The following is a 27,920-nucleotide window of genomic DNA, read 5'->3' as shown; positions in this document are numbered from 1 at the left end:
CCTACTCCTAAAAAATCATTTGGGACATATATCAATAAATGTTTAGGCAGATAAGCAAAAACAATGAACTAAAATGTCAAAAGATAAGATCTAGAAACTAAAAAGGTCTTAGCTAAAGAAAGCTGCAGATATTGAACAAAAAAATCAACTAGCTATTAATAGGTGCTAAGAATAAAAGGAAAACATAAAGGATTACATGACTCATATTACCCTAGTGCTAGTAAGTATATCAGTTTCTCAGAAAAAAACAAACTTTTTTCTGGCCCTAAGTGACAAGGGGAGTATGCCATCAAAACTTTTGTGTAAAATGATGCACCATATTCTACATGCCAGTTTCACAAATATTCAAGAACTATTCCACATATTGGTTCTGGGTAAAAGCTGAAAGAATAATATTTAAGCATAGCTCCATAAATAAACTTTATAGAGTGAAGTTGTTTGAGATTTGTGGTCATTTGATTTAATACAAAGGTAGAACTTTGAGAAATTTCAATGATAGGTAAGCTACGCCATAGACCAGTGGTTTTCAACCCATTTTGCATGTAGAACCCTTCCAACAAAAGCTTACACAAATCCAGAATATGTAAAAATTGGTAAACTATTTAAAATTTCTCTGGTTAAAGCTAGACTATGTCTCCTTTTCTTTTAAAAGTTAAAGAGACTGACTTACATATGTATCTTACTTGCAGACTTCTTACAGAAGTGTACCAAATCATGGCATATTGAGAAAATTGCAAACTGATCAGCAAAACATGAGATTTTAGGGTATATGTTCATTATGACATTAACTATCAGTAGAAAAGCATGGCAAATAAACACACCATCCCATACATAGGCAGTTCTGGGATGGGGTACTGTCATCACAGACCTGTACTCCTTCTCATTTACATTCTGCCTTTGGAAGTATGGGAATTTCATGTTCACATGTGTATCTCATGGCTGTAAGAGGGCTGATCTACCTACACCACTTCCCTCCAGGAAGTAAGGAGGGGCGGGGAAGGCAAAAGTTGCATGACAGCTTATTTTTTTTTTTTTTCTTTTTTCTTTTCTTTTTTTTTTTTTTTTACAGAACTGACTAGAAGATTATGACAGCTTATTTTGACCCCTTTTACAGAGTTTTCTCAGAAGCCCCACCCAGAGATTTTCACTTAAATCTTTCATCAGAACTGTGTGAGTGGTAATCTCAGCTTCAAGAAAGGCCAGGAAAAATAGATTTTAGCTTAGCATATTGAATTAAATAGGGATTCTATTAGTAAGGAAGAAGAAAGAATGTATTGTCAATCTCTGCTATGACTAAGAAAGAGGGATAGAAAGGTCAAGTTGAGGAATAGGCCAAGGTCAGATCATTTAGAACTTCATGTTTAGGAATTGAGGTAGTGCAATGTAATGATTAAAAGCAAAGACTTCTCAGGCAAAAGGCCCTGAAATGGAATCTTGGCTTATCCACTTATTAGCTGTGTGAATTTGGCTAAATTGCCTTTTTCTGAGGTTCAGTTGCCTCATCTATAAAATAGGTATAACATACCTGCATTGTAACTTTATAGGGATAAATGAGATAATGCCTGACATATAGTAGATGCCTAGTAAATTGTAACCATATTTTTATTCATAATTTATCCAAAAGGAATGGTTTTCTATGCTCACACCACTTTAAAAATGATAGCTCTAGCAAAACATGGAGCATCAGTTTGCAACAGACACAGAACTAGAGGCAAAGAAGACCTTTAGGAGATACTTATATTTATCTAGGTGAGGCATAATGGGGGCCCAAATTAAGGAGTTACTAGAAATGGAGAAAGAAACAAGATTCCAGAGCTATCTAGGGAGATACTTGTATAGTGACTTAATTTGAGTAAGGGAATGTTTAGAGAGAGAAAACCATAACATGACTTGAGTAACTTGGTGAAGAATGACATAATGAGAAATGTGGAGAAAGAATAAGTTGTAGAGGGTATAATAAGACTGAGTTAATTTTGCATGTTGCATTCGAGTGGACTATACATATATTTATATATCCACACTACTGTTTGTCAATGTTTTGTTTCCTGCTTTTGCCAATGACAAACAATGCTGTTATGAATGTCATTATACATGGATCCTAATGGATATAAGCATACATTACTGAAGATGTCTTCAACTTATTGTAGTACCAGTTTATTTTCCCACCAGCTGTGTATTAGAATTCCTGATACTTATCATTCATCCTAAAACTTGTCATTATCAGACTTTTTGATTTTTGTCAGTGAGTGATATGAAGTAGTGTTTCATTGAGGTACCTTTTTATAATTTTTAGCTTTTTGGATTTCTTTTTTGAAATGCCTGTTAAGGGCTTTGGTACATATTTCTAATGGGTTGTATACCTTAGAGATTTATGAGTTCTTTTTATATAGTAGATGATGGTTCTCTTTTCAGTTTTATGTGTGAGAGATACTTTTCCTAGTCTATGGTGTGTTTTTAATTCTACATTATCTTTTGATGAATAGAACTTCCAACTTTAATATAGTCTAATTTATCAATATTTTAATTTATGATTATGCTTTCATGTCTTGTTTAAGAAACCCTCCTTTACCTCCAAGATTATGAATATATTTTTAAAATTTCACTTCTTATCCTAGTTCATTTGGGCTGCAATAGACAGGGTAATATATAAACAATAGAAATTTATTGCTCACAGTTCTTGAGGCTGGGAAGCCCAAGATCAAGGCACTAGCAGATTTGGTGTTTGGTGAGGTCTTGTTCTCTGCTTCAAAAAAGATGTTGCTTTCTTGCCGTGTCCTCACATGGTTCAAAAGGGGCCAAAATAGCTCCCTTCAACCTATTTTATAAGGACACTAATCCTATTCCTGAGGGCAGAGCCCTCATAAATTAGTCACTTCCCAAAGACCTTACCTCTTCAAACTATCACATTAGGTATTAAGTTCCAACATTTGAATTTTGAGGGTGCACCAACATTCAGAGCATAGCACCTCTCATTTAGTATTAATTTGAAAAGTACATAGTTATCAGATATCAGGCCAGTATGACAGACTGAATTGGCTTTTTGTTTTTGTGGGGTTTTAAATTTTTTTTTTGTTTTGTTTTTATTTTTGTCTTGCTTTTTTATTCAGTGGAGATGGGTCTCACTGTGCTCAAGCTGGTGTTGAACCCCTGAGCTCCAGCTGTCCTCCACCCTTGGACTCCAAGAGTGCTAGGATATGCTTTTTTTTTTTAAGTTCTATTGAATAACATGGTGAATATAGTTAATATTAGACTATTATACATTTAAAAATTGCTAAGAAAGTAAATTTCAAATATTCTCACCACCAAAAATGTTAAATATTTAAGATGATGGATATTTTAACTAGCTTGATTAAATTATTCTGCATTGTATTCATAAACTATAATATCACTTTGTACCCTATCAATTTATATAAATTCTCAGTTTACAATAAAAAAAACTTAAGGCCAGATGTACATCCAAAGTGCTTTACTTATATATTTTAAAAATATAATATAATGCATATGCTATATAATATGTAACTCCACATACTACTAGTATTGTAGCACCCCATATTCAAATATATTTATATTTTGGGACTGAAATCCATGATATTTCATATGGTATGCGATAAACAAAGGCTATAAATATCTTCAAAAAAAACCCTTGTTTCTATTCATATATCGTTTTGTGTGTGTGTGTGTGTGTGTGTGTGTGTTTTTGAGACAGAGTCTCGCTTTGTTGCCCAGGCTAGAGTGAGTGCCATGGCGTCAGCCTAGCTCACAGCAACCTCAAACTCCTGGCTCAAGCAATCCTCCTGCCTCAGCCTCCCAAGTAGCTGGGACTACAGGCATTTGCCACCATGCCCGGCTAATTTTTTGTATATATATTAGTTGGCCAATTAATTTGTTTCTATTTATAGTAGAGACGGGGTCTTGCTCTTGCTCAGGCTGGTTTCGAACTCCTGACCTGGAGCAATCCGCCCACCTCGGCCTCCCAGAGAGCTAGGATTACAGGCGTGAGCCACTGTGCCTGGCCTGGCAATCTTGTTTTTTAAGAGATTGAATTCTTTATCATACTTATGCCCTACAGTTATTTTTATTTTAATTTGCTTTCTGGACTTTTCCTTGGTGAAAGGAGATTTTGCTCACTAGTACTTTAGGTTCAGGGTTCAGTATTTATACTGTTTCAATCTTAAGGGGGAATGAACTCTTATTGTTCACTAATATTGATAGACACTTGTAGTTACCCTGCCTTTTTATTGACACACTGACATTTATGTACTGCTTTTAATCACTTGCATATGTATTGGCTAGTAGAATTTGAAAAGCTTTGCTGAAAAATATTCAGCTTATAATTTAAGTCAAGAATTTAGGTATTGTAGATATATATTAATTTTTTCTTTTTTTTTTTTTAAAGACAGAGTCTCACTTTGTTGCCCAGGCTAGAGTGAGTGCCATGGCATCAGCCTAGCTCACAGCAACCTCAATCTCCTGGGCTCAAGCAATCTTTCTGCCTCAGCCTCCCAAGTAGCTGGGACTACAGGCATGCACTACCATGCCCGGCTAATTTTTTCTATATATATATTAGTTGGCCAATTAATTTCTTTGTATTTATAGTAGAGAAGAGGTCTCTCTCGCTCAGGCTGGTTTCGAACTCCTGACCTTGAGCAATCCGCCCACCTCAGCCTCTCAGAGTGCTAGGATTACAGGCTTGAGCCACCGCACCCAGCCTTATTAATTTTCTTTATGCAAAATGTGCACGCTGTTACCTGTCTTAGAAACTAAAATAAAATTTATGTTCATAATATTGAAACTATGTTTGAATGTTAATATCTGCTAAAAAGGAATAATTGGACTCTTCTAAAAGTATTACCATTTCATGTTATAATTTATTAGTTTGCAAATGTTTTCTCTGAGCAAAACTTAAAAGTTTTAATCAAGATATTTTGTCTGATGATATATTAGGTATATTTTATGTAGGCAAATTTTACTTCTCCAAGAGTGGACCATTCTATAATAATATCCAAATAATTTTTTTAATAGTCATACGGTTAAAAGAACCTGTTTGACTTGTGTTGTATTTTGTTTTGTGTAAGAAGATATCTTTCTGCTTTTTTATTAATACAGTATATACTTTGTTTTAAATGAAATTATAGGATTTGTGGAGCCATCATCAGTCTCTGATCAAAAATTCCCTTGTAAACAGTAGCTTGAAATTTTAAGTTGAAGTCTAAGAGCATTGTCCTGGCAATAAAAGAAGGGTGTAATCAGAGTGTTTCCTGCTGCTGTATTAAAAAGATTAAAGCTACAACATAGACATTAATTAAATTTGCCCTTAACTACCCAATGAGATTTTAGTAACATTGTGAATGACTTTTGCAATTGGAGCAGAGAAAACGAGAGACATTTTATCTTTAATCATTTAAAGAATGATGCTGGTTATTCTAGCCTTTTAAAAGAAGAGAAAAGTAAAGATTTGAAAACTGCTATTTTGGAGTTGCCTATAGCAGGTATTATGAAGTGTTGTCTCTGCCAACCGATAACAGTTTGCTTTGTGTAATGTTTTGTAAAGAGTAAAAATGATTAAGAAATGATTCTTTCCTTCAGAATCTTATACCCTAATGGAATGATAAAAGACAGATTGTGGATAATATATCACGAATCTTCCAAGGAGGCCCCAAACATATCTGTCTGGGAGATTCAGGAATACTTCTTGGGTAATACATTTTTGAGATGGTTAGTAAGGAATAGATAAGATTATTAAAGGTAAAAGTTGAAGAGCATGTTATGTAGGCTTGAAGATTCTGAAGTGGAAGAAATAATGTGACCAAAAATACAGGCAGTGGGAAACATTTGTTAAGTACCTATTGTGTTTCAGATTATGCTAGGTATTGGGGATACTAAGATGAATAAGATTCAGTTTTTGCCTCAAAGAGCTAAAAATCCTTGTTTAGAATTCCTCTGCACAGAGGGGATCGTTAAAACAGTGGAAGCACATGAGACATTGAGGGAGAAAGTATAGAGTGAAAAAAGGAGATAGCTGGACAGATCTTTAGGAATGCTTACATTTAGGAATAAAAAAGAAATCTGATAAGAATAAGGAGACAGTACTATTATTGAACGATTTGTAGATAAGAAGAAGATCAAGAGAGTTACATGACGTGGTTGTTTGTTTGTTTGTTTTTTGAGGTAGAGTCTTACTCTGTTGCCCGGGCTAGAGTGCTGTGGCATCAACCTAGCTCACAGCAACCTCAAACTCCTGGGCTCAAGCAATCCTTCTGCCTCAGCCTTCCAAGTAGCTGGGACTACAGACATGTACCACCATGCCTGCCTAATTTTTTCTATATATATTTTTAGTTGTCCAGCTAATTTCTTTCTATTTTTAGTAGAGATGGGATGTTGCTCTTGCTCAGGCTGGTCTCGAACTCCTGAGCTCAAATGATCCACCTGCCTCGGCCTCCCAGAGTGCTAGGATTACAGGTGTGAGCCACTGTGCCCGGCCCCAAAATGGGTTTTAATGGGAAAGAGGAAATCAGAAATATCAGACTTATTAATATAGAGAGAGGTTAAGAATGAAAAGAGTAAAGATTAGTGGCATCTAGTGATTAGAAAAACTTTAGTGACTTTATAGAGACTGGGAGCTTAGCACAAATATTGAAGATTATATGCTTAGAAATCTATGGGTCTAAAAAAAAAGATTCTGAGAAGTGAGGAGGAGGTAGACATAGCAGGTATAAGACTTTCCTTTTAAGGTTAACACAGGAGAGATATAGATGGTATTTAGAGAGAAGGAGATAGATAGGATAAAGGGATGGCCTTGAGAGAGACGAGAGGTCATGATGAGAAATAAGGGAATGGAAATGTGGAAACTGTAGTTCAAGAGTGAAACTTAAAGGATTTAATTCCAGGTAATACTGGTTTTATTAAAAACATTTTTTAAATTAAAATGAATTTAAGAACTTTGAGATGGTAGAATTTTGTATGATCAAATTCAACATATGCCCTACACAGAATCAAGGAAGAATAAAGGGCCAAGTGGTAATTTAAAAAAAAATCAGGACCAAAGGTTGATGAGGTAAGGCAAAGGAAACAAGTATACTTGCAAGTTTGAAAAAAGACTGAAGACAGCTTCTTGTTGTGATTGAAAGCCTTTGGAATCAGTCTTATGGATATACCTCTTCTGCTCTAAATAAGTAGTGAATTGATTCATTCAAAAAATATTTATTGTACATCTACTATGTACCAGACACTGTTTTAGGTGTTTGGGTTAGGTTACTGAGTCCTGTATATGAGAGTACCAATTTGTTAACTAACTTGTTTTATACATTGTGGTATAAAAAATAGTCTTGTACTACTTAAATTGTGCTCAAAACATGTGTTCCTTGAGGTCAGGGTTTATGTCTTATTCATCCTTGTATTCTAGTTACTTAAACATAGCACCTGATGCTTAATAGGTATGTTCAGGACAGAATAATTCTAGAAGATATTTACATGCAATTATTCTGTGTTTTTTAGAAGGTGGAAGGAAAACAATAGTAAAATTATGTAAAGTGCTATAGAACCTTTTAAAGAGAAAGATGCTTTTTAAAATATTAAGTTCGGATTCTTGCTATAAAGGCAAAAATGTACTAAAACTATGAAATATATTATTAAATTATTTCCTTTCTGTAGTATAATTTTTCCATATATAACAGAGGAAGTCTCTCCTATAGGTATTTTTGGTAATGCATGGTATTACTACAGTCATTATAAGTTGGGTCTAGTATTCTTTACTAAATACAAAAGTGAATCTTTTCTCAGCAACAAAGGCCCTAATTCAATTGTCACTAGGATGCTTTTCGTGCTTTATTTATTTTAACCAAGAATGTTAGAGGAAAGAATAAGAAAATCAAGTGAGGTAGCATTAATTTGAACTCCCATCTCTGCAATGTTGTCGGACATAGATGTATTCTGTGTATATTTTTTCCCATTTGAATCTATATAATGAATAAAGCTCATATTTTGTTGACATATTCTGGTTGATTGCTTCTAGATGTCATTCTTTTTAGAGTTAAAAAAATTTTTTGTTATCAAATTATGTACAATTGGTTAATTGTTGCTGCAAGAGTGATAAAATCATTTAGTTATTGCTAATGTTTTCTGCTTCTGAGATCCAAGGTTTAGCTTATTTGCTCCTTCACAATAATGAAATTGATGTTTTAGCTCTGCATGTCAGAATGCTGCTTACTACCAGTTCATTAGTTATTATAGAAGTATTTATACTAGTTTCCAGTCCTTGACAATTTCAATTGTTCTGAATTTTTATAATATTTTATATAATTTTGTTAGTTTTGAGTTTATTCTCTGCAAATTTCTTTGTATTAAATCACAGCTACCTACATAAAATTGATAAATATAATTTAAGAATTGTTATTTTGTAAAACATAAATTTAAAATGATCTAAATTTTCCAAAACTGGAATGTTCAGTGCAACTTGCTTATCAGGAAAATTGATAGAGAAGGAAATATAACTGATCATAGTATGTTTATTAGTAAAACATCTGATTAAACACATTTGAGTCAAGAAGTTTAAATGATTGGTGAAAACACATTTTATATGTAATAACAAATAAAAATAAACACTGGTTTTTAAGATTACAAACTCATTTTTTAGAGAAACTAGCTGAGTTTCTGAGATTTGCCAAAAAAAAAAAAAATTAACACCTTTCTGGTAATCTGTAATTGGCCTTAAAGATAGTGACGTTTGGGTACTTTTTTTTTTGCAGTAGCATGTCCTGTTTTATTTTGACTCATCTTCAGTGCTGATGCAGCAGTCCAGAACTCTGGTAACAAAAACGTTACCAATGTATCAGTTTTCTGTTTAGGTTTTGATAAACCAAAACAAAGATTGGCTGACTTTAAAAAGACATTCAAGTTTGTGCCCTTTTCTTATCCTTCTACTTCACAATTTCTTTGTGGGCTTCCTCATAAGGACACTTTGAGGATCTTCCATGGGAAATTTAGTTATTGCTGTTGTATTGAAAACACTAACCTGAATCAGAACCTTTTCCTTATAAGCTGATACAAGACATACTTGATGAAATTTATTCAAATCTTATTTAAGTCATTCAAATCTACCTATTTCAACAAAGAATGTAGTATTGTTTCAGTGAAGAATATAGGGTTCATATCAGTATTTGAGAGTACACTCCCAGGGGTACTCAACTACGGCCCGCGGGCGACATGTGGCCCACTGAGGACATTTATCCGACCTGAGGACATTTATCCCACCTGCTGGGTGTTTTTGCCGCTGCTACCTGTCCTGCTTAGCAGCCGACTCATCCTGGGCCCACAGTGTGCATGTGTGGAATGTGCGCCACACTCTCCAATGGCCCTCCAATGGTCTGAGGGACAGTGAACTGGCCCCCTGTTAAAAAGTTTGAGGACCCCGAGTCCTTTTTTAGGACTACCCCTTGGTTTTCAGGGAACAAAAAAGCAAAGAAGATAGATTTAGTGGATAACTAAATGATAACAAAAAGTATACTTTATTTTTAACTTACATTTTTTAATTTACTTCATACATACTGTGTTAAAACTAATTAAATTGCATTGTACAGTCAGGGCTGGTATATATAAATAGGAGATATTAAGGAAGCTTTATTCTGATTTAAACACACAGCACACTATTTTTCATACAGTAAATTCTTAAGATAACCTTGAGTTTAGGGTTTGATATTCTATTTTCATAGTAGCAAGCCAGTAGCAATTATTTTCTGGATGTAAACAGAAGCTTTTCAAGTATCAAAAAAATTTCTGCCAAATTCCTACAAAGTATGAAAAATAAGTTGTGTTTTTGATCATGTAACACTCCTACCTGAGATTATAACACTTAGTATTACATTCTTTTTAGGGTAAAAGTGGAGGTTGAAAAGTCACACTCACTTGAATTAAATATTGTCTTACTATCAGAAAGTTAAAATTGATTTTTATATTGATAACCATCTGTGAATGCATTTAGAAATATCTTAATAAGTTTATTAATTAAATCCTTATGTTGTCTCATGCATTGTCTTACTAGGCTAGAATATAATCCCTTTTTGGTATCAAGATATTCTTCTCACCTAAGAGGTACAGTCATGCACCACATGATATTGTTTCCAGCAATGACAGACCACATATGACAGTGGTCCCATAAGATTATAATATTGTATTTTTTTTTTTTTTTTTTGAGACAGAGTCTCACTTTGTTGCCCAGGCTGGAGTGAGTGCCGTGGCGTCAGCCTAGCTCACAGCAACCTCAAACTCCTGGGCTCGAGTGATCCTTCTGCCTCAGCCTCCCAGGTAGCTGGGACTACAGGCATGCGCCACCATGCCCGGCTAATTTTTTATATATATATCAGTTGGCCAATTAATTTCTTTGTATTTATAGTAGAGACGGGGTCTCACTCTTGCTCAGGCTGGTTTTGAACTCCTGACCTTGAGCAATCCGCCCGCCTCGGCCTCCCAAGAGCTAGGATTACAGGCGTGAGCCACAGCGCCCGGCCTATAATATTGTATTTTTACTCTACCCTTCCTATGTTTAGATATGTTTAGATACACTAATACTATGTGGTGGTACATACAGTTGCCTGCAGTATTCAGTACAGTAACATGTTGTACAAGTTTGTAGTCTAGGAGCAATAGGCTATAGGATAGGTGTGAGTAGGCTGTACCTATGTTTATGTAAATACACTCTATAATGTTTTCACAACAACAAAATAACCTAACAACTCATTTCTCAGAACTTATGCCCATTAAACAATGCATGACCGTATTAGAGAACAGAGCTTCCATTCCAGCAAATGGAAACTGGAATCTCTTTGCCTAAAGTGTATGATAATTTGAGTAATGACTTGGTGACAGATTGTGGACTTATTTCAATATTTCAATGGTTTTCAACCTTAGATTAATAGGACATTTTCCTTATAAGCAAAAAATCTTGATAATATATTAATGTACATGTAGTAACAGAAAATTGGCCTCTCTCAGGTCAAAGTATTTTAATTAGCGAAAATTATTTACTTAAAACATTAGTTCTCAAATTCAAAGTAAATAAAGTTATACAATTCATTTTAATTATTTTTAGAGTACTTTTATATTTCTAGAAATATCTTATTCTACAGAGTTTGAAGAGTAGAAAATGCAGTAGAAAAAAATGTAAAATAAATAAGAAATTATAAGTTTTAACTGTGAACGCTGAAAGCAGATAAATTTCTCTGTTTTTATAGTACAACTTTAAGTGTGTTTTTTTCCCTCCCAGGACATTTATTCAGAGCAGCTGGGGATCAACCGTTTAACCTGTCCACAGTGTCGAGTGCCTTCCCAATGGTCAGCCACCCAGTCTTTGGTCTACATTCAGCCAGCTCAGGGCATTCAGAGTTTGGTGGTTTGGGGACACTTGGTACACCCACAGCCTTAGCCGCACATCCCCAACTAGCATCTTTTCCAGGTAAACATCGGATACAAACAGTGTTCAAGGAAAGGAGGAAAGCTTGAAAATATTCAAGCAGTAATTTGTTTATTAAATTGAACCAAAAAGCATAGTATAATGCCTGTTGTATTAAAACTCTTGTGCAAGAATTGGCTTAATTCTATTTATCATTTGAAAAAAAAACACACTGTGTGTTAGGTGGCAGAACAGTTAATTAAGTATTCAGATATTTAGAGAAATAGGCATCTATCATGGAAGGGAATAATTCAGCCAAGTTTTTTCATGCTTTTTATTGAAATATAATACAAAAAATAAAGTGTACGTATTGTTAAGTATAGAGTGTGATGAATTTTTCTCAGCTTTACTTGATTTTTTAAAAAAATATCTAACTTACAGTGTGAAACTAAAGTCCAATTTTTTTGTTTTTTATTTTTTAAATTTCATTGTAATAGATTTAGTGCCTACAAATGTTTTTTTGTTACGTGGATGAATTATATAGTGGAAAAGTCTAGGCTTTTAATGTACCCATCACCTGAATAATGTACAGAGTGAATATTACTACACTTTTGTTTTGGATTTTTACTTCACTTTGTAAACAAGATGAGCTTGACTCTTAAGTTTCTATATTTTTCTATATTTTATCAAAACAACCATAGAGTTGCACCACTTATGTGGCAAGAAGACCACTATTATCCAAAATTCTACAGATTATAAGGATTCAGAAAGACACCAGTTAAGCTTAATTTAGACAAACGCACTTTAATTTGTCTTGATATATTTTCTTGAAAGTCTAAACTTGAATGTGTTTCCCAGTGATTAATTTTACTTTAATAAATTTAGTAAGGGATGCATGTTTTAGTGTACATAAAATAGTTTAAGACATTGAAACATAATTCTAGAAACAAATGGATCTGAATTTAAATCTGGCTTTGCTGCTTTGTAGCTATGTGACCTCGCACAAATTGACCCCTTGGCTTTAGTTTTCTCATCTGAAAAACAAGGATAATAATAATAGTACCTGCCTCATAGGATTCTTGTGAAGATTATAGAAAGTAAATCATATTTAATGCTGAATACAGTGTCTGACATACATATTTAATCTGTAATTGATAACTATCATTATTTTCTTTTGCCCACTTTAATGGTTAACAAATTGGCAAGTGCTTCTTTAAAAGGAAATAAGTTATCCTGTTTAAACTATATGTAGAAAGGATAGATGGTTAAATGTATATTTCAAGTACTATTTCTTGAGTCAAATTATTCCTTTACTTGAGTTGTCCAGGAGAGGGGATGGGGGTTGGGGGAGAGAATAATGTGAGTAGACAGTTAAAGTCTTAAATTGAATCTTAACATTTCCTTTAAAAATATTAATAGGAACTTATTTCTTTTCTAGCATGGTTACTTTGCAAGATAAGCACTCAATAGATATTTACTAAAGTATAAGATTGCTGAATAAAAATCAAAATAGATAATAATATAGTTACTGGTATCTTAAAGTTTTTGTTTTATTAATAGTTTATTAAACTATTGCTTTTGAACATTTTAAAACCATAATGTAATTACTGTATTATTAAAATGAAGTATTTCTGTGCTGGAATGATGTTTAACAAGTATTAAAAATTACTCACCTGGATTTCAATAATGTTGATACTTTAACTGTTTAGAAAAAAATTTAATAAGTTCCCCAGCCTGCATAAATTATTCACTTGATTCATTTAATGTACAGAGTTCTTGGCGTATCTACTATGTTCTGTGCACTAAGCCAGTTACTAAAGGAATACACTAACATAGTATATTTTATGTTGCTTATAGTTTTTAGGAGATGATTAAACATGCAATTTTAAGACAGTGTTTAATGATAAAAGTATGCCCATATGAGCATAATTTTTTGCCAAATGGGCAGAGACTGTGCCTGGTTTTCAAGGACTCAGTTTGCTTAAGTTGTAGATTTGGTGCAATAACTTAAATATAAATTCTCTATAATTGGCTTTATTATAAAAAGGTAACCAAATTGCCAAACTTTAAAAATCACCCAATAAATAAATGTGGGCACATAGGGAAAACATTACTAGGAATTTTAAGTGAGGAATAATTTAATTTTATGCATTTCCAAACTATTCTGGATTTCTGATTAAATCAACAACTGTAAAATTGTTTGATGGACACTAGTATATAGTAAGATTATTAAAAAATTATTTCTATTTTATATTGAAATAGTATTTCATGGTAATTTTTTTAAAAATATTTATTACTTTTAATTATTATGTTTACTATATTACCATGAATTTTTGTGAAGTATCTGGCTTTATAAAATAGGAAAGACTTTAAAATTCTGCTAAATCTTCCAGGTTTAAATTAAGAACCAGTATATCCTCTAAAGTATTACAATCTTTCAGTTGCATATGATTAATGTTGCTACCATGCTGTTACTTCTTTTGAATATCCGTAGAAATTCACCATGTTCTGATTTATGAAATCTTATTTTGTATTTTTCCTTCTATCAATAAGCTACTTTGTGAGTGAATAAATTTGTTTATTTTCCTAAATTTGGAAGATAATTAAACTTGTCACTTAATAAAAATTATATTATCTCCTGTGAAATATCAGACATTTATAAAGTTTATATTCAGAAGTTATACCATTTTCATCTTTTTATTTAATTAATCTTATTCATTTGTTTTGTATTTTCCTCTGTGGTGTCAATTTATTTATAACACGCATTTTCCCATTATTTTCTCTAATCCCTACTGTGTGCTTATTTATCATTGGCATTCTGAAGCACATTTTTATGTTTTTTCTGAGTTTATGTCTAAAATATTTGAATCCTACTACATTTTGATTACCTTACTGATTTGTTGGTTGTTTACAAAGTCTATACATTCAACTTTAATGCTTTAACTACTGACTCTGTCTTAAATAATATAAATATCTCCAGGAATCCTTAGTCTCTTTTTACTAGCTAGGTGGAACCTAGTTTTCAAACCTATAAATAACAATAGATTCTGACTGTGCTGATATAAGCCAAAAGTACACACTTTTTCTCTCTATCTAAATGAATGTCTTTCATCTAAACAGTGAATAAATGATTAATGCTTTTGTATAGTTAGTCTTGGTTCAGTTCCCATCATTCAGGCTCGGCTGAATATACATTGGTGTCATTTCACTAGCATCGTCTCCTGCAGTGCAGAAGAATAGCTTTTGCAGTTTTCTGCTTATTCTGTTTTTTAGACCTTTGAGAATGGCAGCTACAATGAACATTTCATTTTTCTTTATAACCAGATTTTGCCATTAGATAATGAAGGTACACTTTACAGTCTATTTTCTCTTTTCAACAGAGTTTTGCTCTGTCACCCAGGCTAGAGTGCAGTGGCATCATCATAGCTCACTGCAACCTTCAAATTCCTAGGCTCAAGAGACCCTTCTGCCTTAGCCTCCTGAGTAGCTGGGACTACAGGAGCCACGTCTGGCTAATTTTTCTATTTTTTGTAGAGATGGGGTCTAGCTCTTGCTCAGGCTGGGTCAAACTCCTAGCCTCAAACAATCTTCCTGCCTAGTATTTCCAAAGTGCTAGGATTACAGGCCCAGCCTACATTCTATTTCTAATGAAAGGATATTTCTAGAAAAGCTGTAAGATCATGTAATGCGATACACTGACAATTTTGAGTTTTTCCCATACTACACTGTTGTGGTTTTTTCCTCTAATTTTCTTGTGGTTGTTACAATCGATGAAAACTACACTATGTCTTTTGGAAGACTGGCCTGAAAGATAATAACTGATTAGGTAATCTACTGGCTATCTAGTTGGAGAAAATTGTTTTCAATATTTCAGATGGGGTAATACAAGATTACTTCATTCTTTCTTGAAAAATGTATTCTATAAAACTTGGCTTATTGCCTTTTTAAAAGTTTTAACTGAGAGCCACTGTTTGAGTATCTAAATTGTATTCAGTGATTTTCTATCATTTAGTCATTTTATGTCAATAAAACAGTCATTGTTGTCTGTAATTTACGAGCAGAAGTATAAACAAAATTCAAGCTTTCTTCATTAATTTTCAGGGGAGAAGCTTTATAAATCTTTTATATTTTAATATAAAATTACTTGTTTTTAAAATTCTTTGAGAACTTCTTTCTTAAACCGAAACAAAGGCTTACTGATTTTGCTGTATTTATGTTTTTGTTTGACCATAGAATATTTTCTTTCATAAATGCATTTGAGGTATAATGGATTATAGTAGTCTTGTATTATTATTTAGACCACTTGATTTATCAGAGCCAGATTTATGTTGTATGTAATTTGAGGAAATTCTTAATGTGGGTTGTAGGTATAACCTTAAATTCTAAAGTTTTAAAACAGATTAGTATAGTCTTAAGTATTGTCTTTACTAATTTAGAAAAGATATGGTTTAAGTCAGTTAAAGAGTCAAGTAGTTCTTTTATATTCCAAATTTTCAGTGTTATTTTTAAAAGTATGGACTACCTTTGTTCTTTACAAGCTTGAACTCTAGAAAGCTGCTAAGTGAAGATTCTTGGACATTGGCCTAAGGAGAAGAGTGGATGAGTGTACAAGTTCTAATCAGCTATTTATAATTAGAAAGATTATCAGAACTATATGTAATTTAGCAATTCTGTTCCAAGATGAAACTTGAAATATTTTTGAAAGGAAATAGAAAGCAGTTGTCACATTAACTGAAAAGTTAATTCAAATATTTTTATTTGATTGGTTTGTTTGGTTTTGAGGTGCAGAATGGTGGCGAACAACAGATGTTCATACTCGTACGGGGGCAACCTTCTTTTCACCATTACTGGGAATTCCACCACTGTTTGCTCCTCCAGCCCAGAATCATGATTCTTCTTCATTCCATTCAAGGACTTCAGGAAAAAGTAATCGAAATGGTCCTGAAAAAGGTATCCATGTTAACATAAGTGAAGTACTATAAATCTTCCATTTCAATACTATTTTCAAAGAGTTAGGTTTAATAACATTTTTATGGCATTTTGCTAGACCCTTTTGCATTGTCATGCTTAATCCTTACAATAATTCTTTGAGATTAGAAGTATTTTAATTTTGCAGCCAAGGTTAAGTAAGTTGTTTGAGAAAATACTGCTTACATATGGCAGTGGTATACTCAAGACTTTAACCCAATTCTACTATATATATCTCATTACCTCTCTATATGGAATCCAATATTGTATATTACTTCTGCAATTAAGCATTGACTTCATTAAAACTAATATTCTAGTACTCTGTTTTTCTTTTAAAATGGTGATTAATATGTCTACAACTTATAACTATCATTAGAATATAATCTGAAAAATAACATTATAGATGGTTTATTATCTTTTCACTTGAGTGTTTCAGGGAATTTGCTCTAAAAAGGGAACATTTGTATTTAATAATCTTTCTTGATGTTTTTTGAAATTCATATAATAGGATGTTAACCATTTTAAAGTGAACTATTCAGCACTATTTAATGCATTCACAGTGTTATGCAACCACTACCTCTAACTTGTTCCCAATCATTTTCATCACCCCAAAAGGAAACCTTGTATCCATTAACAGTTGCTCCTCTGTACCCTCTCTCCCAGCCCCTGGCAACTACCAATTTATACTCTGTCTTTATAGATTTACCTACTGTGAATATTTAATCATAAGATATGTGACCTTTTATGTCTGGCTTCTTTCATTTATCATGTTGTCAGTTTCATCCATACTATATTGGTACTCCATTCTTTTTTATGGCTGAATAACATTCCATTGTATAAATATGTTTATTTTTACTTTCAAGGTGTAAATGGGTCAATAAATGGAAATAGTACATCATCTGTAATTGGTATCAATACATCTGTACTCTCCACTACTGCTTCAAGTTCCATGGGACAAATTAAAAGTACAAGCTCAGGCGGAGGAAATAGAAAATGTAACCTGGAGCAAAGCAAAAACCAGCCTTTGGATGCTAGAGCTGACAAAATCAAAGATAAGGTAAGTTATTCTTTGAAGAACCAATGTATAACAACAGATCTATATATGAGATAAGCATTCCAAAGTTCACATCACCAGGATCTATGGATTAATTTGTTATGAATTTATAACTCTTATTTTTGCAATTATGTATTTTATGGTGTGGTACTAAGATATCTTAAAAAATTAAAACTGTCAGCACCAGTATAATTAATATAAATAGTAATAATAGATAAAATTTATTGAGAACTTACCTTATCAGCTCTATTTTAATTGCTTTGCATGTAATATCTATTTCAATCCTCCCTATACCCAAAATGAGGTAGCAACTATTATTACAAATAGGGAAACAAAGCACCAAAATAATTAGCCAGTAAGTGGCTGAGCCAGGATTTGAAGCCAAGCAGGTTGACTCCAGAATCTGTGCTTTACAAAAAAAAATAACAAGACTTTTATTATGGAACATTTCAAATATATTAATACAAAGTGGACAGAATAATCCTGTGTACCCACAATTCAGCTTCAACAGTTATCACATCAGGGCCAATTTTATTTCACCTATATCTCCAATTCTGCAAGTTATCAACTTATTGCCTCTCCGCTCTAAATTCAATGTTTTTTTTTTCTCCTTTGCCAGTTGGTACAGTGTAACCCCTTGTTAATACAGAGTCCTGTAAGACAATGGGACTTCTGTTCCTGGTTTTTCTTCTTTCTCTTATGCTGTGGCTGCCAGGGGGTGGCTTCCTTGCTAGCTGATAGCTTCTCTGCTTGTGGTCCAGGAGACCCATTGGTGGTTAGGAGACCCAGTGGTGCACACCATCATAGTGAGTTTCACTGCTATCCCAATGCCAGGCAGCTTATTAGCAGGTTTTGCTGGGAAAACAGTGGGTAGCTTTCTAGCTCATTTTACTGGTATCCCTCATGGCACGTTCCCAGCCACGTTTTTCTGACGCCCCAGCAGGCAGTGTTTCCTATGTGCCAGCCTTGACCTGTGATACTTCATTGAGCTTCTCTGCCATTCAGTGGGCAATAGCCATATCCTCTCCAGTTAAGTCTGAAGCTCAGCCTTGGCTGAATTTGGGGTTGGAGAAAAGCTCTCTTCCAAGGTTGTCTTTATTTCATTATTCTACCTTAGTCCTACAGAAAGTGGCTATTCCTTATATCTGCTATTCTTAGATTCTTTAGAGGTCTCTTTATCCCTCTTAGTAGTTTATCTGTAATAACTAGTTAATAACTCTTCATGTAAATTTTTCCTGTTCTAATTGCTAATGTGGTTTCTGCTTCCTGGCTAGATCTTGTCTATTCTAGAATTGGTACCAGGAGTAGAGTGGGTGTGTAGGTCACACATGGTAAATCCACTTCAACATTCTGATCACCCTTAAGCTTTTGGATTCCCTCTTCCACATCATGCCAGGGAAGCTCTGACATCTCAACCCTGTACAATATAGGTCACCATTATGTTCAGGATTCATTTATCCAACTAAATAAGCTGAGAAACCTCCACCTATATGATCTAACATATTATATATTAGATTACCCATATCAGTGAATTTGGTCTGCTCCCATTTGTTAACTTCTTCTTGAATGAGAGGTCTTGGTTTATTCTGAGTTAAAGCCTTAGCATCATCTGCAAACATTTTAGAAATAGATAATAACTAAAATTGTGTGTACTCTTCTACATTTTATAAAAACTGCTTTTAAGGCCTGGTTTCCCAATTGAAAAGATTCAAAAGTTTGTGATCCTATGCACATCATGCTCTCTATGTTTCAACTGTAATACAAAAGGGACTAGTAAGCTCTGACACACCATAGTGACGACAGCAAGATGTGAGTAGCTACTGTGCAGATGGCACTGATCTGAACTTTAAATCCAAGCAGCATGCTTCCTAGGCTCCAATTTTTAATCCTAAGGAACTCTTTTATCAAATGTTTCTTTGTCCTTTTTTTAAAGACAGGATCAAGCTCTGTATATTTTCCAAGATCAAGTGAGGAATAAAAGTTTCTTTCCTTTTGCTGAGCATATTTCATAGAGATACTTCATTTAGATCTTTTAGTTTCCTTCTCAACAGAAAATATTTTCCAGAGAATAGCACACTTCTATGAGAGATTTGGAAAAGGTCATCTAATGATGCTAAGAAGCTTGATGGTCCTATCACAAAAATGCAAAAGTAGTATACTTAGGCCCTAAGACAAACATTTCTTTTCCCTTCAAGCCACACCACTAAGCATTTGAGTAAACATGATTTAAAAATAAAACTCTTGCTTGTTTCCTCCCAGGGACACAGGTTTCAGGGTCATACTCTGTACCTGTTACTCTTTAACTGCTCTTAGCTCTTCTCCCTTACGATTGTTTCAAGGGCATTCCCCTTAGTGTAAGCAGCAAGGGCCTATCTCCGAGCTGCTGCCAGCTTCTTCACATGCCAGACACTGAAACACCACCCACTCTTGATTCCCGTACTATTTTGAAGTAAATTCTGGATATCATATTATTGGGTATATTTTTATATGTATATTTCTAAAAGTTAAGCACCCATGCTTTTAACTAGTTCTAAAATCTAGTAAAATCTAAAATCTAAAATATCCTGTGCCTCCACAGTGTATAAGCATTGTACAAGACTTTGGAGGCATAACTATGAAGCAGTCCCTTTACTGAGTTCTAATGAGGAATCTACATTGACATTTCTAAACAAAATCAGTACTGTTACACTAAAAACTATTACCAGGAGCACATACTAAAAAATGACAAAGGCACTTCTTCAATAGTATAAAGAGAGAGATTCTGAGGTACCATTAGTAGTGTTTATAGATAGCTAAGTGGAAATAACACTATAAAGAGATTGGCTATTAAAGTGAGGCATATTAGAACTTAAGATTTCAGAAGAACAGCACTTTGGATAAATCATGAGATTATTCATGAGATAATTCATGAGGTCTGGCATGAGATTGTGGTAGTGGGTTGTTCGAGTAAAATGTAGATAAAAGGGCATTGAAACTAAAGAAGAAAGTCCTGTACTTTTTTACCTAGCATTTTTTAGTTTTAAAAGCTTTTTAAAAATTGTTTCATTAGCTCTTTGTATGTGTAATTTGAGAAAATGTTCTTCAGCTAATTTAAAAATTCCTGTTGAGGGGGTTGGGGTACTTATGTCAGCTGTTCTCATTGAAAGTCACTGATTAAGTCCAATTTCTTCATATAGTCTTCATATATTTAGAATAAATATCGATAGTTCAAATTAATTAAAGCGTCAAAGTAAAATATACAAATGTACAGCCTGTGCAGAAAAAATTAAATAATTCAAGGTTGAATGAGTTTTCTTCCTACTACTGTACAAGTTATTGTTCCCACAGCAGCCAAGACAGTCTTTCAAAAACATATATGATTTTTTTATGGTTTGAAAATATGTTAGGGAATATAAAATGATACAGCCACTGTGGAAAACAGTATGACAGTTCTTTAAAAAATTAAAAATTGAATTACTGTAGGATCTAGCAATTCCACTTGTGGTTATATACCCAAAAGAATCAAAAGCAGGGTCTCCAAGAGATATCTGTACACCCATGTTCATAGCAGCGTTGTTCCCAGTAGCTAAAATGTAGATGCAACCCAAATGTCCAATGACAGATGACTGGGTAAGCAAAATGTGGTATATACATAACAATGGAATATTGTGCAGCTCAAAAAAGGAAGGAAATTCTTATATTTGCCGTAATATGGAGGAACTGTGAAGACGAAATTATGCAAAGTGAAATAAGCCAGATACAAAACGATAAATACTGTACTGTTTGATCTCACTTATTTGAGGTCCTTAGAGTAGTGAAAATCATAGACAGAAGTAGAATGGTGGTTGCCAGGAGCTAGAGGGAGGGAAAGATCCCCGGGGAGTCAGTGTTTAACAGGTATAGAGTTTCAGTTTTACAAGATGAAAGAATTCTGGAGATGGGTGGTGTTGATGGTCGCACAACATTGTGATTGTATTTAAAAATACCACTGAACTATATGGTTAAGATGGTAAATTTGATGTTATATGTATTTTACCACAATAAAAAAATGGGAAAAATATATATTATATGTTATCACTCCCTCCAGTAATGTCCTATCCCACTCAAAATAAAATCCTTGCCATGGCTTATAAGAGCTATATGATCTGACTTCTAGCAGTCCATCCATCCTTATCTCCTAGCAGTCTTTCCTGGTTTAGTATGCTCTGACTAGTCTAGCTGACTTTTTCATGTTTGAACATGCCAAACACATTTTCAGCTTTTTCCTTTGCTGTTTCCCCTGTCTTAAAAGGCTCTTCTCTTGTATCTTTGTATGACTGACTTTTCTCCCTTAGGTCTCAGTTCAGAAAGTTCTTATCTGAGACTACATCTAAAAGCTCACCCCACCTGCACCTCCCAGCACACATTGTCTGTTATTTTGTTTTATTCCTGGTGTTTATCACTCAAAACACTTATTTAGATTGTTTGTTGATTCTCTTCTTCCTGTTCTCACTAGGCAGAGTTGTTGTCTGTTTCTCACACCCTTATATCTCCAGAAGCTTGAGCAACTATACCTGGTACATAATAGCCTTGAATATGGATTTTGTTATTGAAAGAAATAAGTATACAGTGAAATGACAGTTCAAGAAGAGGGTTCTGAAAAGCTTTCCCAGATCAGATGAGAGGAAATTAATAAGCTCTTCTTTGATCATTTTTGATGAACCTAGGAAGACTCATTTTAAAAATGTTTTAAATGAGAGAAAAGTGGCTCACTACCTAATTATGTGTGAATATAACACAAACACATACACACATACTCTAATAAGGAAATGAAATTGGTGATATACAAACCCATCTTTTTCCTTTTTCTCTAATACTTGTCTTCTCACTTGTACCTTTTTTTAATGGGTACTAAATTTGTACCACCTGCATCAGAATCACCTTAAATGCTTGTTAATGCTAATCCATATGCCCTGTTTAGAAGTGGGACCCAGGAATCTGCTGGTATTGAAAAGTTTTGCAACCAAAAATTTGCACTCTAAAAATTTAGAACAAGCACTTGTAGGCCCATTTTGGGGGAGATATGGGTTTCTCGTGCCATCTTTAAATAAAAAAATACACACAGATTACTTGGGCATTGAAATAGGAGTTTATTTTTCTCTGCTAAATCACTGTAGCCCCATTATTCTTTTCCTTTCTTAGTCTCTACTTAAAAATAACTTCAGTTTAGATTCCTTATGATTTCCATAGTCTTGCTGTACATGCTTAAAAACCCACAACAGGTTATGGTTACAAAGAAGGAGCTGTTTCTCTGACAAATAAATGCTAGTCTTAATATATTATTATTGTTGTTTCCCATTAATGTCTGCCTTACGGTCTTTCTCATGGTATGATTCCCACACTATTCCAATTCAGTTTCTCATCCCTCTCTACTCTACCCTGAGGGAAGAAGATAGCTCTGGGAATGATGGTAACTATTAGTCTGCTTATTGAAATGTGTATCTGTGGAAGAGACATTATATTATGGTAGCTAGGAACATTTAAAACAGAGTCATTGCAAGCAGAACATACCAGCAGGATTGATTCTCCTCTCTCATACATTTCTTTTATTTAAATCAATCTTTAGAAGGTACAAAAGAAAGAGTATAGATCTGCACACTGTAACTGTGGCTTCAATTTGATTTCCTGTTGCAGAGGTATATTACTGTCTTTCATTCCCCAAACCCCACTAGTCATGAAAGGCTATATTTCTGTTAAGACCGTTACTTTTATAATTTATTACAGCCTTTTCTTTGTTTTGATCTTTTATTTATCACCAAAGGCTATTGAAATACTCCTAAGTAACTATAGATTATACTTAATTGTGTTGCTCTGTCATTTTAACATTTTTCCTTTTTGGTCTTTCTGTTGATGGAGTTTTAACTTTTCATTATTATATAGTTATTTAGTTATAATTCATCTCATGATTTTTCTTCTTTTCATCTAGTACGACTGTCTATTCTTGAAACACAAAACTTCCCTTTTATGTGACCTTTCTACTAGCTTTGGATTTTCCTTTTCTTATAGTCTTAAATATTCCAGAAATTTCTCTCCTTTGTCATATTTTTCTATCTTTTCTGTTATAAAACATAATTAAATTCCTTGATTCTAACTAAAGCATCCCCATAGTCTTTTGCTACCTATTATATCTTCTCTACCACTTTATTATTATACAGAATTGTTTGCTTTTATAGTAAGCATCTATCCACCCTTCCCTTCCCAATCACTAGAATGTAAGTTTCTTGAAGGCAAGGATTCTGTCCTGCATATCATGTAGTCCAGCACTTAGAGAAGTATGTTTGACACATTATAGGTGAATATTTGGGTACTGACTCACTGCAAAAAAAAAGAAGACTAAAGTTAAATGTATAACTTCAACGTATGTATAAGTGTAATTATTGTTTTGTGAACTGCTCTTTTTAATCTGTCATACATTTTGAAGCATGACAGCCATATAAGTATATCCACATATATAATATATTGATATTTCAATATTCTACATGTGACTGAGCTCATACTTTTTACTAGGAAATTCCTGTCAGATAAGTTAATTTGATCAGTTTATTAAGTGATTATGCTTACAATATGTAACATTTTTCCTTTTTCCTACAATGACATTTTGAGATTGAAAATATCACTTGAAAATTAAAAGAGCATACCTTTTACTGAAACTTGAATTGTTTAAAAAAATAAAGTCTTTCCGAATACTTTGTCTTCATTCAGAAACCAAGGAAAAAAGCTATGGAAAGTTCTAGCAACAGCGATAGTGATTCAGGCACATCATCAGACACCTCAAGTGAAGGCATTAGTAGTAGTGATTCAGATGATCTAGAGGAAGATGAAGAGGAAGAAGATCAAAGCATTGAAGAAAGTGAAGATGATTCTGATTCAGAGAGTGAAGCACAACATAAAAGTAACAACCAGGTATAAATTGTTTCATGGACAGTTTTCAAACATTATTCATATTTTGGAATTAACTGGTTTATCTTAACTATCAAAGTCTATAGTTTTAAAGTTAATCATTACCTTGAGTTCTTTCTTTCTGCACAAGAAAGAATAGGAGATGGAGAGACATTTTTAAAGGGACATTTGGTATATTTTTTATGAGCTTCATAGATCTATCATAAGTCATTAGGAACACTTTTTAAAGTACTCTTTTTTTACTGTTTGATGTTCTTTGTCCTAACAGATGTTAAGAAGCTACCTTTTAATTTTTGTTTCCAGGTGCTATTACATGGTATTTCAGACCCAAAAGCAGATGGACAGAAAGCAACTGAAAAAGCCCAGGAAAAAAGAATACACCAGCCATTACCTCTTGTGTCTGAATCCCAGACTCACTCATCATTCCAATCCCAGCAGAAGCAGCCTCAGGTTTTGTCACAGCAGCTTCCATTTATTTTCCAAAGCTCTCAGGCAAAGGAGGAATCTGTGAACAAACACACCAGTGTAATACAGTCTACGGGATTGGTGTCCAATGTGAAACCTTTATCTTTGGTAAATCAAGCCAAAAAGGAAACTTACATGAAACTCATAGTTCCTTCTTCTGATGTACTTAAAGCAGGGAATAAAAATACCTCTGAAGAATCTAGTTCTTTGGCCAGTGAATTACGATCTAAACGGGTGAGTTAAAAATTATTTATATAAGAATTTTATTATTAGAAATAAATGGAGCTTCTATATTATCTCACAATACACAAGCTTAAATTAAATTCTACTCTTTTATACTTTCTAGTCTCCAGGAATAGAATATATATATCAGAAAACTAAATTTCTCTGATTTTATATTCACATATACATCTGTTTAATATATTTTTTGCAACACAATCTTGTCACTCCCCCCAACCCCTTCCTGTTCCACCTGCCCCCAAGGTCTAATGATTTAGCAATAAGAGGGTAAATATATTTAAATAAGACAAGCTTCACAATTACTTTGGTTTAAAATTAATTTGTTTCCCCCCAATATCTACATGTTCTTTTTAAAAAGAAGTGAACTCTTGAATAATTTATCATTGTAGTCCTAGAATTTATAAATATTAAGTGTAAAAATCCTTTATAAAGAATCATTTTCCGGCCAGGCACAGTTGCTCACATCTGTAATCTTAGCCCTCTGGGAGGCCAAGGCAGGAGGATTGCTTGAGGCCAGGAATTTGAGACCAGCCTGAGCAAGAGCAAGACCCCATCTCCACAAATAAACTGAAAAATTGGCCGGATGTGGTGGTACGTGCCTGTAGTCCCAGCTACTTGGGAGACTGAGGCAGGAGAATCCCTTGAGCCCAAGAGTTTGAGGTTGCACTGAGCTACGATGACCCCAATGCACTCTAGCTTTAGTGATAGAATAAGACCTTGTCTCAAAAAAAAAAAAAAAATCATTTTCCTTTGCCATTCTTAATGAATTTTATGAAATGTAACTTTTACTTAAAAAAACACCAGAACCACTCTTCAGAGAATTTTTTCATCTTTTTCTTGCTGTTATTTTATATCACTACGTAGTCTATATTCATATGTTTAGTAGAATTCTAATAATTAAGTTACCATTACTTTTAATTTCATGATCAGCCTAGAGTATTAAAATATTATGTTCGAACATAGTATCCTATCTCTTGGTAACAAATATTATCATTACGCATCCTAATCATTTGGTAACACTTGTAGAACGCTTAACTATTTATCAGTCATTGTCTTCATTGCTGAACATGCATTTATTCATTGGATTATAACATCTATGAGTGCAAATAATATTATCCCCATTTATAGATGATAAAATTGAGATTTGTAGAATTTAAATAACTCTTCCAAGATCACAGTGCTGGTTAGTGTGGAGCTAGAATTCAAACCTAGGCAGTGTAGTACTAGAATCTTTATTCTTAACAACTATGATATTCTGCCTTTCTTACTTGAAAAAGTCACAATGCCCTTGTCTGTTGACTCTTACTATGAAGAATTTAAGAACAGGGTCAAAGAAAAGTAACTTTAACAAATCAACCTTTTTTGGAGACTCTAAATATGTGATTTTAAGCCTAACTATACATTAGAATCACCTGGGAAACTTTAAGCACAATACCCTTTAGAACCATTAAATCAGAACATCTTGTTGTAGAACTAAGGTATTGGATTTTTTTAAACTTCCAGGTGATTCAAATGTGTAGTCAGATTTGAGAAGCACTGATCTGAGTGTAGTGACCAATGGTAGCACATTATGCATATGACTTGTAATGCACTGTTCAAACACAAGCAGGTATTAAATATTATCAGCATCACATTATTGACTTTTCACAAGTAAAATAAGCAAATTAAAAATTACATTATTTGGGTTATTTTAATATTTTATTAATATATTATCCTACTTTAAGATAAATGAGTTGCAGAGCTACCTCAAGAGTTATCTGTATTCCAAAAGTTTCTTAATTTTTTCAAAGGGTTTTTTTTAATGTTTCCCTAAATAAGAATTTTATATGACTACTTATTAGGGAGTCATATATTAGACACTTGCTTAATAAATGTAGCCAAACCAGGATTTTTACACATATGATCTCATTTAAACTTTACAAACCTTGTGAGGTAAAGAAACTAAGGCTTAGAGCAGGCGTCCTCAAACTACTGCCCTTGGGCCATATGCCGCCTGCCTAGGACGTTTATCCGGCCCACGGGGTGTTTTTGCTGCAGCTACCTGTCCTGCTTAGCAGCTGACTCCTCCCAGGCACACAGTGCGCACTGTCCAACGGTCTGAGGGACAGTGAACTGGTTCCCTGTTTAAAAAGTTTGAGGACCCCTGCCTTAAAAGTTAAGTCACTTGCCAACATCATACAACAGGTTAAGGACAGAAGGGACTTAAACCAAGCGTTCTGATTTCAAAGCATGAATACAATGAAAACTGTTGGTGTTCTTGTTAACTGGAGATAATTCAGAAATTATAATATAAATTATCTAAAATGATAATGTTAGTTAATGGCAATATTTTATGTGAATGGATATTCACATTAGACTCAATTCTAAATGATGTTATCTATTTATCAGTATCTATTATTGAATAGAGAGTATTTTGTAAATATTTCTCTTATAACAGCTGTCTATACAACAGTTTGACATGCAGAATTTTGCTTTCTCATGATAATCTCTTTTGTTTCATACTACCTGCTGTATATGTGTCTGCATCCCTTATCAGTTTATGATTTTCTTGAATATTATTTAATCATTGAATCTTTCAGTACCCTTACATTAAAGATGTGTAATTTAAATCATACATTAGTTGGATATACAGACCAGGAATAGAATTTTGTAGGTCTTATGTCAGTTTTCTCTTACGAAGTTTTCCCTGGAGGAATTTTTTTTTTTCTCTGCAGTGGTCTCAGGTAGAGACTAAGGCAGGGGTCCTCAAACTTTTAAACAGGGGGCCAGTTCACTGTCCCTCAGACCGCTGGACAGTGCGCACTGTGGGCCCAGGACGAGTCAGCTGCTAAGCAGGACAGGCAGCGGCGGCAAAACACACAGCAGGCCGGATAAATGTCCTGGGCGGGCCAC

At 33.8% G+C, this 27,920-nt stretch overlaps 1 protein-coding gene across 23 annotated transcripts in view; it reads left to right on the top strand.

Annotated features, from left to right (window-relative positions):
* The window catches only part of BAZ2B (bromodomain adjacent to zinc finger domain 2B), a 248,145-nt gene that overhangs the window by 121,461 nt on the left and 98,764 nt on the right, over positions 1-27,920 (top strand). For 18 of the 23 annotated variants that reach the window (XM_076005578.1, XM_076005574.1, XM_020288474.2 and 15 more), the window contains 5 exons: positions 11,258-11,446; positions 16,166-16,333; positions 17,215-17,408; positions 24,126-24,326; positions 24,627-25,022. In XM_076005578.1, coding sequence (XP_075861693.1) covers positions 11,258-11,446; positions 16,166-16,333; positions 17,215-17,408; positions 24,126-24,326; positions 24,627-25,022 — 1,148 coding nt within the window. The remainder of the gene's footprint in view (positions 1-11,257; positions 11,447-16,165; positions 16,334-17,214; positions 17,409-24,125; positions 24,327-24,626; positions 25,023-27,920) is intronic. The other 5 variants (XM_012745221.3, XM_012745210.3, XM_020288473.2 and 2 more) reach the window with 3 other exon arrangements.

The sequence above is a fragment of the Microcebus murinus genome, chromosome 8 (assembly GCF_040939455.1).
Source record: "Microcebus murinus isolate Inina chromosome 8, M.murinus_Inina_mat1.0, whole genome shotgun sequence".
NCBI classification, from domain to species: domain Eukaryota; kingdom Metazoa; phylum Chordata; class Mammalia; order Primates; family Cheirogaleidae; genus Microcebus; species Microcebus murinus.
This window is presented reverse-complemented; position numbering and strand designations above follow the sequence as displayed.